The sequence below is a fragment of the Ammospiza nelsoni genome, chromosome 2, assembly GCF_027579445.1.
Source record: "Ammospiza nelsoni isolate bAmmNel1 chromosome 2, bAmmNel1.pri, whole genome shotgun sequence".
NCBI lineage: Eukaryota > Metazoa > Chordata > Aves > Passeriformes > Passerellidae > Ammospiza > Ammospiza nelsoni.
The window spans coordinates 93,727,863-93,739,256 of NC_080634.1; the positions used below are offsets into that span (position 1 = coordinate 93,727,863).

At 41.0% G+C, this 11,394-nt stretch overlaps 1 protein-coding gene across 3 annotated transcripts in view; it reads right to left on the reverse strand.

Annotated features, from left to right (window-relative positions):
* Nucleotides 1-10,955, reverse strand: part of CUL4A (cullin 4A) — a 34,291-nt gene extending 23,336 nt beyond the window's left edge. For all 3 annotated transcript variants that reach the window (XR_009417963.1, XM_059467120.1, XM_059467119.1), the window contains exons 1-6: nt 10,743-10,955; nt 10,128-10,243; nt 6,785-6,889; nt 4,611-4,679; nt 2,801-2,874; nt 1,351-1,513 (exon numbers count right to left, since the gene is read on the reverse strand). Coding sequence is in view for 2 of the 3 variants with exons in the window: in XM_059467120.1 (XP_059323103.1) it covers nt 1,351-1,513; nt 2,801-2,874; nt 4,611-4,679; nt 6,785-6,889; nt 10,128-10,243; nt 10,743-10,908 (693 nt within the window). In the remaining variant the exon portion in view is untranslated. The remainder of the gene's footprint in view (nt 1-1,350; nt 1,514-2,800; nt 2,875-4,610; nt 4,680-6,784; nt 6,890-10,127; nt 10,244-10,742) is intronic.
* Between the last annotated feature and the right edge of the window lie 439 nt (nt 10,956-11,394).

Here is an 11,394-nt window from a genome sequence, read left to right on the forward strand (position 1 = left end):
TTCATTACATTCTGACCACTTTTTGTCTCTTAAGGACTAGTTGAAGGTTCTCTGCCCAATGCAGGGAAGTTGGAGCTAGATGATTGTCGCAGACATCTCTTTATGAAAAATCCTTTCCTTAGGATTTTTTCCTCTTGAGAAGCTGAGACCTCAGAAACAAAATGTAAACAGTGATTGTCTGCTGCTGTGGAATGCAACAGGTGCATCTGTGATTGGTCTCATGTGGATATTTGTAATTAAAGGCCAATCACAGCCTAGCTGGCTCAGACTCTGAGCCACAAACCTTTGTTATCATTCCTTTCTATTCTTAGCCTAGCCTTGTGATGAAACTTTTTCTTCTTTTAGTATAGTTTTAATGTAATATATACCATAAAATAATAAATCAAGCCTTTTGAAATATAGAGTCAGATGCTTGTCTCTTCCCTCATCATAAGACCCCTGTGAACACCGTCACAGATGATCTTTAAGGCCCCTTCCAACCCAAACCATTCTATCACTTTCAAAAACCTAATATTTTTTTTCAATGGCTTCTCTCTCAAACAGACTAGTTTTTCTGGGATGAGAGAGGAAGCTACAGATTAAAGTCAAGAGGATTAACATGAAAGGCAGAAAACCAGGTAAGCTGCCTAACCAGAAAGGGCTTTTTTATGTAGCCTGCCTCTTCAAACTCCTTCAAACCTTCAGCCAGTTTTGTAATGCTGTACTGCCACTCTGAAATGGAGCAACCTGAGCAGGTTTTAGGAATGAAGGATAGCTCCAAAGTCTCACTGCAGATCACACAAGGCTGCAACCTTAACTCAAGGACAACCTATGTGGAAGCCCGAAGCACAGCACTTGTCAGTCTCCTTGGTGCTTACTATCTCTGCTCATGGAAAGTTCCAGTAAGTTGCAGCTTGACTTGATCTATCTGAAAACCTTGGCCTTAATATGGCATCCCATTCTATCCTCAGCATTTCTAAGAAGTTGCCAGCAGAGTGATGTTTTTGTGATACAGACCCAAGATCTGGACTCCAAAAAGTGACACCTTTTTACAGTGACAGAGAGGGATTTTTCTGTTCCTACATTTATCTGGCATTAGGATGAGACAGTGAGTGATTAAGACAGACAAAATACTGCAAATGTATTAAGATCTGAGGCCATTACCTCTGCTAAGGAAAACAGGCCAAGAGGTCTCTTTTAAAAACAGTACAAGATTGCACATGGAGTAAAAAAGGCAATCATACCAATGTAATAGCCAGATTTTACACACATTTACTAGGTGAACAGGATAATTTTTGAACAAAACACAACTCAGCAATCCACACTGTGTTTCTAAACCAAGCTGTTACTAGTGAATTTGGCTGTACTCACCTGTAGATCTGACAGCATGCTCAACAAACTCCGCAGCAAGCTCCTGTCCACAGCTTCACCATTTCGTTCTTGCTCGATCAGCAGGAGAATTCCATCAATAGTCTTGGTTTGAACTTGCTTGTCATTAATGATATGGGTTCTAAATAACTCTAGCCCCATATCCCTATGTAAATATTGAAAATTAGTCACACTGTTGATTCTTTTGAAAAAATCATATATATGTTTAAAATATATAGTGTGTATATATATTATACAGAAAAAATATATTAATGGTGTGTGTAGTCTTTTTGATACCATCCTCTAACAAAACTGTAACAAGAATTATCCTAAAAATACCAGATCACATGCTACCAGAGGCATACACTTCAGTGGAGAACTGTTACCAGCCTGCCCAACTTTCACATAACAGACTATAAGTTTCTCTACTCATTAAATAAAAAACCAAACAAAACTGATCATGTACCTTTAATATAAAATTCCCTGGATCAGACATTCTATGTGTAATTCATAAGTTTTGTTCAAAGCATGAATTCTTTGTATCTTTAGGATCTTACCGCCTCTATCAGATTCCTGTTTCATTCTAAGATGATGAGGAATGGTGCCTCTATGCCATGAAGCAGCCAACTGTTAAATATTGAAAACTGAGCAATCCTAGATAGAACTTGTTACCTCTGACTTCTTCACATGCATCAGGATTTCAATAAAAGGAATTTTACCAGTAGGAGAAAAATAAGACAAAGTATGAACAGACCTTGTCACCAATGTTTAGTAAAAAGAAGCCTAACACAAAGAGTTGGAGGAAAACTGCTGAAGCTGGGAACAAAAGATGTCCACTGGACAAGCAAGAGGCTGGAGAAAGACACCAGGCTCTTCAGACACCATGAGGAAGGCACAAGAGCACAGCAGCCAGCCAGGGAGGGAAAAGACAAGCTCTTACTTCAGTACTTTATCTACTTTTTTTTTTTTTGGTGGGGAGGGTGCTTCAGATAAAGTAGTAGCAGTACCAGAAATTTTTGGCAAAGCCTGGGTTTGTTTGCTTGGGAATGATGTAAAATGCCCCTTAGGGGGGGATGCTTTAAAGCACAATGCCCAAAGATGTGACCATGGTGAGCTGAAAGTACAAAAGCATCATCAAGTGACCAGAGTTGGAAAGATAATCTGCACCCTGTCACTGTATCTGACTCACTTAAAAAAAACAGAGCAAGAAGCTGAATGTTGAATTTTGTCAAAAGCCTTCCTCTTTTACCCACCCTTGATAGTGAGTATTCCTGGGGAAGGAGGACATGACACACACATATGCTGACACATGCATCTCCATAAACTGACACAAAATTTTAGAGATCTATTATATAGATCAAATATAATGTGAAAAAATTTATTTTCAATCTTTGAAAATGTAATAGCACATCAACACTCTCAAGATTATAGGAATACTTACATGGATACCTACCATATAGAAGGAAGCACTGAATTCTGAAGCACATATGTACGATCCAAAAATAAGAAAATGCTTCTGATCATGATCTGAAACATATAATAAAAATATTTTTCTCTTCACCTCCATATGGTATTTTAAATTATAAAACAACTTTGAAAAACTACATCACAGACACACACCTCATTTAGTGATGCAGGTATTTTAAACTTTTATGGTGACTTGTACGGACACGGGTATGCAATCTATTGAATTTAATACTATTACTTGGTGGTATTCCCAAGTACATCCATAATTAACTAAATAGCTTTATTAGCTTGTTAGGAGTTTTATACCACTGATATACAAAGGTATATCAGTATACTGACATACTATTCAAACAGTACCTCCAATACAGTCAGTAAACACCCTGAAATAGCATGCTGCCATGCTTCTTGCTTTAAAATAAAAAAACAAAACAACAAACAAAGGTTTAAACTAAGACAGTAATAAGCTGTGCAACAGATCTTTTCATAGTAAAAGCTAGCTGCCAAATTCATAATAGAGATACATTAAATCCAACAGTCAAAAGAAGGTATAAAAATGTATTTTTTTTTTTAATAAAGAAGTGGGAGGAGGAGATGGTTTTGTAGCTTACTAGACTTTTACATTCAAAATCCATTTTTACCTCTGTTCATAAGAAGGCTGCCCAACTCCCAGTTTAGCATTAGCGTAACTCCGGATGTCAGGAACTCCCCCCAGGCCAGACAGAGATTTCTATTCCCAGCTGCCCACCTACTCCTTTCCTAAAAGATTTCATTGCCCCTGAAGCAATTCTCAGGCTGATATAGCTACTGGCCAAGCATATTAAAGTAAAATAGCAATAAAGGTGGGTTTTTTTCTTAAATAGCACAAGTGCTAGCCCAGCACATGGGCAAGAGAGCCACTTGCTATAGGTTGCTGCTTCAAGGAAGAAAAAAAAAAAGAATGCTTAGAAGTAATTAAATCAAACAGTGTTCACAGCAAAATCCCTTTCATGAAAACACATGTTCACACTAACTACATTTTCAAGGCAGTATCTTCAACTCTTTCCATCAGACTGCTGAATTCAAATAGTTTCCCTAACACCTTCCATTTTTAATTCAGATAAAAATCACATACCTCTGCCCAAACCTCACAGGAAAGGAAAGAACAGTGCATTTGAGGAATGAAAATAGAAATTTAACCATATGGGGCATCAGCAGCCAATGCTAAGTAAGTGACAATGCAACAAAAACTCATTGTAAAATGTTAGTTTGGAATTATAATAATGAGTTCTTAAAGGCACAGTTTTCATAGAGTGTTTTTCAGAGAGGACCTTTTCTGTAACATAAATCATTGTGGAGGTAGAAGACAAAAAAGGCAGATAGAAAGCAAGTTTCAGTTCTTTATCCTTTCTGTTTTTTAGCTCTATAGTCAGGATAATAATCTCTGCTTTGAAAAAAAAATTTACAAGTTAACCTAGTTCTTGGAGTTATTTAAAAGCAAAGACTCCCCAAATTACTTAATTATGAACAGCAAACAACTTCAGCATTCCTTGGTTAGTTTTTCTTTCCACCCAAAGGAAAAATGGTGTCAATATATTTGAGTGATGTTCAATCCTTAAATGAACCTATCAAAGTCAGAGTTAACAGAACCTACATTTCAAAAACAGAAGTTCCCTCAGCCAGCAAAAGGGAAAGTGAAAAGCAATGCTAACACTTGGAGGAGGAGATGCAGTGCAGTCCCAAGCTAAAACTATGACAAACTAATTTTAGCCAGATTTCACACCTCAAGGATAGATACTTTGAACAAACATTCAACTTACCATTTGTCTGCAATGATCTTGCCAGCATTTATTTATCTTCTTTAAAAATAAAAGACTATCCAGAGAATCTGTACAGCATCCATTAAGGAAAACTAGTTTGCCAGTATCCTTAGAGGCCATATTCTCGAGATGATCTTTGCCAGCCATTAGGCAAAGCTGCTCCATGGATATTCCAAAGCTACTGTGCCTGCCAGGGATAAACCATTAATTGCAGAGCTGCCCAGCACAGTGGCTGGCAGCTCTCCAAAAGGCCTCCCTGTGTTTTCAAGGAATAACACTCCCAGCTCTTCAGTAATACCATCTAGTGGCTGCACTGTGCAACCTTAATATAGATTTAAACAAGAAATCCCACCAGCATCAGACACACGTTTGTCACCAACTGAGGTGAGAGGGATGGAGAGGTTATTTTGTTTATTTAATGAGTTCACACTGAGCACAACAGGAGTGACCCTAATCTCTTAAAAGCAGTTACAGTTCTAAATAATCCTCAACAAATCCAAATACCACTCTTTTCATATACATCTCCAGGTCACCCTAAGTAATCTACAGAGTCTTCCTCATTACACAACAGATCCAACTGTTATTTACAAATAAAACAGTTCTCATGTATCTCACAAGTAAATCTAAATGAGGCTTTACCTTCCTCTCCCACACATTATCATCATTTCCAACTCATTGTGGCCAAATCTGATTAATCTTAAGGATCTTATGTCCTTGGGATACAAAGCGGCACACCTGGAAAATATTAAATTTTCAACCCTCCAATCCACCATCACCCTGTCAAGAGGGCAAGGTGAAAGTAAAGTTTGGAAACATTAGTTTTAAAATGTTTTCTTCATAACGTCATCTGAAGTCTGAAAAAGCAGGAATGCAAAAAATGGTTGTACACTGCTTTAAAGAAGACTATAAGATTTGGCTCTCAAAGACCAGGTATGTTAAACACTACTGCCCTAATGTGCTAGGTAGAAGCCAGATGTCATAAATGGGACTCAAAAAAAAAAGCATCAAAAAAATCAAAAACCAAACCACCAACAAAAACCAAAACCACACAGCCTGAAATCATGTCAGTGCTATGTACCATTAAAAACCCAAAATTATTTTCTGAGTGTAGGCACCTACCTGAGGAATGCAGTGAACCAAGAAACGGAGAGTCACAATTCAAAGCACATTTAAAGCATTCACCTGCAAAGGAGGTTTGTTCTGGGCCCTGGCCCCTTGTTTTTTCTACTTTATCCTATCTTTTCTACTTTATTCTATCATTTTCTGCTAAAAAATCCATAGAGAGCTGGGAAACAATGCCAGCAGCCACAGTGCTGTAATATCTGTTCAATATGTCACTCTCCATCCATCATCTGCTGGCTAAGGCATTTTCCAGGAATTTGGGGACACCAAGGTGGACACAGACTATTCATCTGCTGCTCCAGCAGTGCAAGCCCATGGCTACTACACAAAAGACACCTATGATGTAAAGCACCTTCTCAGCATGTAAAGCTTGACTGGATTCAGGAAGCAGGGCTGGCTACAGCCAGGTGTCCACAGAAGATCTACAGCCACTTATGTGACTCATTCAGCCAGAAGAAAAGTCCAGCAATGTAACTTCAGTAAACCATGGGGAAATTTACCATAAAACTTCATCCTTCCATGCATCCCAAGACAGCCAAATGATCTCTTGAACTTAGAGCTCTCTTCCAAGAACCTTCCAAGGTATACATAAAATACTTGAAGGCTTGTTGAATGCCTCTGTGATACATCATTATTGACCAGTAGTTATTTTGGTCAAACACGGACACTATGTTTGATTTTTTTTTTTACCGTTGTTGATAATCACTGTGATTTTTTTAAGCTATTGCTGCCATAAGCATCACTACTCACCTGCCACAAAAATTCATACCTACTGAGAAATCTCACAGTCCTATTGACATTTTCTAGATTTAGTGTAAAATTTGCATCCCTATTAAAGTGATAAATAAATTCTTACTAGGACGCTACACATCAATACACAAAAATTATTCATCCAGATGACTAAAGTTGCCTATGACTGATTTAAAAACATATAAGCAAAGAATCTCTTTAACACATTGACAATTTCTGGTGCATTTTTTGCAAAGTCTTGTTTTAAAAAATAATTATTTAAACTAACCATTCTAACCACTTCTGTGCATGATAAAAGGATATTCTCTAAACTGAAGGATTTGTGCCTCCACATGTTCTTCACAGACTTGTCGCAGCTGTTTGTACAGTGTAGCAGAGACTTTGTAGGAACAGAGATTTTCAACAGCCTAAAAACCAAAAAAGGATTATGAATGAGACAAAAAACCAACTTAAATTTTTGTGTCTATGTAATTAAGGCTTACAAGGGAAAAAAAATTCAGCGTTACATGTTCAAGCTGTGCACAAAACCAAAACATCAAAACAAAGTTATGTAGAAAAACTAAGACTTCAGGAGTCCTTCCTGATTTTGGTCCCCTCTTATTCTGCTAGATTTTGTGTCACAAACAAGACCAACCATCACAATTTGGGTCATATTTCAGATGTGCTGTTAAACACTATCAGAATTCTGCCTCCTTCAGTACTGCTCAGCAGTAGAACTCCTCCAGAAGGTCCATTTTGTGCATCCTTCAGTATGCACACAAGTGCTTTTGTGGGGCAGGAACACAACCATACCAAATATTTTAATTTCTTTGTAACTTTAAGTTAGACATTTCAAGCAGTCTGTCTAAATGGTAAGTGAGTATAGCTCCTTTCTTGTCTTTTTATCAACTTATTTCTTCCCAAGTATTTCTGCTGAATCACACACAAAGGTATATAAACTGACAGGAAAAATAATTAAGAAAAATCCCAAACAATAACAAAATCCCCACAATCAACCCCACATTAACTATTACATAAAGACTTGAAATCATTCATTGGGAGCTCACAGGATTTAGTTGAGTATTTATCCTTAGTTAACTAAGGAGGCCAATTCTGCCCAAAACCAAATGTTCCAGTGATCACTACATTAATATCAACTGCTGTTATATCATAAGGCAATATTGCACAGAACACTGCCAAGGATTTAAAGCACTATGTCACTTGGACAACTAAAATGTTTTCCTCTGCTCCAGAGGATTCTAACCTATCTAATCTGTTTTTATTTAAATGCATATAAAAATTTCGATACAACATTAAAGCATGCAAACAAACAAAATTATAACAGTGCCTATATTTTTCATCTGGTCTTAAGGTAAGTAAAATGATAACTTGCAACAAACAGTATTCACACAATCACTTTGCAGATAATGTTATGCCACTCCACCTGTCCAAGTCTAAGTCTAGTCAGGACTCTCATACTTTTTTCCTTCATTGCTCTACTGTCTTTTCTTTGCTACTACACTGTCCTGTTCTATGTCCTCCAAAAGGGCAGTGCTGCCTCAATTCAGGTTATTTAGGACCTTGCTGCAAAGGTAATTTTCTTTTTCCATTATTTTTATCACTCACTCCTCATTCAGCAATTCTTTGTACTGACCCACTTTCTCTATCCCATCAAGTACAAGCTACTTCTATCAAAATCTGTGCAATCTACCACCAATCCCAGACATCATTTCTATTTTAGTCACAAAAAACTGGCTGCCACCCTCCCATTGCTCACTGACTACATTTCTGCCAAGCACCTCATGCCTGATCCCATGGTGCCTCTAATGCCTGGAAAGGAGTATCCTTCAGGCTTCCCACTCAGTCTCATCATTGTTCTTCAGTTTCTTCTCAGCCACTGTGCCAAATTAAATAAATAAATCAGAAGGTTCAACTGTAGGCTGGCACAGCAGCCCACTGAGTGCACTGAACTCTAGCAGGCCTCTCACTTCCTCCCACAATGTCAGATAAAAACTCAAAAAAATAAACAAACCAAAAAACCACCACAAAGCCCTGATAGTAAGAACTGATGGACCCAGAGATATTTTCCCCTGTGGATGACTTGATGCTCACCAACAGGCAGTTAAAATGATCTGTAAATACAGATCAGGTTTCCAATGGATGCTGAACCTCATCTTTTATTCCTCTGGCAGGACAGTAAATACCTGTCCCTGCACAGGCACACTGAGCACCACCACCCACTGTGCAGAAATCTTCCTGATTTGCTGCCTTAAGGACTATTCAATCAGCCTTGCACAGTTTTTACAAATAAGCAGGCAAAGAGAAAAAGCAAGAAGTACAGTTCTCCTTTCACAGTTTATCTGAAATCTCTCCTCTTCTGCCAAAACTCAAGCATGTACCCTAGTGATTTCATAGCCATATTACTATAATCTCGTTTCTGAGGCCTCTGAAAACAAGTTAAGTAACACTCAAAGCATCTGTGGGCTGGTTTTTGTTTTTTACTTTTTTTTGTTAGACATGAAAAAGCAGGGTTTTTCAAATGCTGAATTTAAAACAATAAAATGCATTATGTCATTCAAACTGTGCGAAACTGCAAGTATTAATAGATATATATATTACAGTCAAGCTTTCAATTTAAAGGGAATAATTATTTTAAGTCAATATACATTTACATAATCAGCCATTTTAGACCCATATATTACATACACTAAGTAAAGAGATAAGTATAGTTAGTTCTATCCTGATCTTCTTGAACAGAGACCCAGTACTGACTACTGGCCTTCTCCTCTCTCACAGTCTGCCCTTTGCACCTCAACTAAACATTTAGAAAATTTGAGGTGTGCACAATAATGTTTGCAGTCCTGGTCTGGCAAGGACATCAATCTGCAGATCAAACATCTGCACCCACAGAAAACTCATAACTAACTTACATTATGCAGCATAATTTAGCACATCAGTAATCTTTTATAGCATGATCACTCTAAAGAGCTGCAACTTCAGCTAAATACCTCAAAGCACATACATCTGAAATAACATAGAACTAAAGCACATATAATTGGAGAAAGCAGAGAAATGGCTCAGGAGCCCATCTCTCTTTTACCCTCACTAGCCCCTGCTCCAGTAGTCCAGGTGTTCCAGAAGTGCTTTTTTACCACTTGAACAGAAAAACTAAGATCTTGATTGTTATGAAAATGTAACAGTAATCTGAAACGTGGATAAAGTGACAGTTTGTTGCCTACTCAATCAAGATTCCTTTTTAATTCCCCAAAAGATATAGAAGTATAATATTATAATGTAATAATATCAAATACTTCAATATTACTATTTACAAGAGACCATAGTATGTACAAAAATCATCACAAAATATGTAACTTCATAACCCTGTTAAGAGTGACATCCTGTTTTCAGCATGTTGAGTGGGCAGAGTTTTGAAGATACTATGACTTAGATCTCAGCCCTGCCCAGGAATAGCTTTCTGTGCCTTCCAACAGAAACTGCTTTTTCATAGGCCCAGATCATGGTAGCTCTCAGAGGAACTGATAAACAAAAACTGACTAGAAACAGAGTATCTAGCAAAGCTTTTAAGAAATCAAAATACATTATGCTGAATGCATGCCAAAGCAGTTTACTTGCAAAAAAACGAAACCAAAACCTGACGTAGCTTACCTGGTAGAGCTCTTCGAGGTTGTATTTAATAGAAATGCTACTCTGTATTGCTCTCACCGCTTCATGAAGTTTCTGCCAGGTGTCCTGAGTGTAATTATCTGGTAATTTGGGTCTTTCTGTGAAGTAAGACACAGGTAGTTTGAAAACGGCCACCCAAGGGGAGCCTGCAGCAGCAATGTCTGTCTCCCTGCTGCTCCATCAGGTTGTGCCAAGCCTCTGTGCTCTTGGCCATGTAACTCTGGCACTCTCAGAGGGGTCACTAATTCCACCCGAGCCTTCGCACGCCGCGCTTCACCCCCCGGCTGCGTGTTTGACGCCCGTGTTACTTTTAGCGAGGCAACCACCCTGCCTGGCTTTAATCAGCGCTGACACTAAGGTGGCTTCCTGCCCGCTCCCTACGGCCGCTGCCCCCGCGCCGCACGGAGCCCCACGCGTGTCCCCGGGAGCCCTGACACGGGCACGGTGCCGGCGGCGTTATCAGCCCGGTGGCGTTATCAGCCCCGCCGCAGCCGCCCCTCGCCGATAGGGCGGCGGGGCCCGGCCAGGGCCGCAGTAAACAAAGCTCGGGCCGAGCGCACCTGCCAGGACAGAGGGCCCGGCCTGCCCCGTACCCACCTCTGAAGTTCTTGATCACGAGTTTCTTGGAGGAGGCGGTCGCGCCTCCGCCTCCTCCTCCCCCTCCCGGGGAGCGGGTGGCGGTCAGCGAGGCGGGCCGGGTGAGCCCGTTCGTGTGTCCCACCAAGGCCGACAAGTGCGACTTCTTCTGCGGCTCGTCCGCCATCTCCGCCCGGGGCGCCGTGTCCGGCCGGGGCAACGCGCTGGGCTGGGCCGGGCCGGGGCCGGCTGGTCCCCGCCTCCGCTCCCCTCCTCCTCCGCCGCCGCCACCACCCAGCCGCCCTCCCCCACTGCCCGCGGGCTGCTGCCAAGTGCCGCCGGGGGGAGGCACCGATAGCCGCCCGCCCGTCTCCGCCCGCCCCGGCGGCCGGCTCGGTGCGGCTCCGGCTTCGAGCCCGTTCCCGAGTCCGGGCGGCCCGCGGCGCTCGGGCAGCGCCAGCCCCGCTCACAAGATGGCTCCCGGGCCGGGGCAGCCTGCTGCCGGCGGCAGCAGCCCCTCGGTGTGCCCCGCTTGCCCTGGCTCTGTTTGCTGGTACCCGCCGAAGGGTGGCCGGAACAAAGTGCCCCTTCCCGCCCACAAAAGCCACCAGCCCGAGAGGCCGCCCGCGCCCTGCTCACCGGCACCTGCCAAACCCAACCGAGCCCAGTGGGC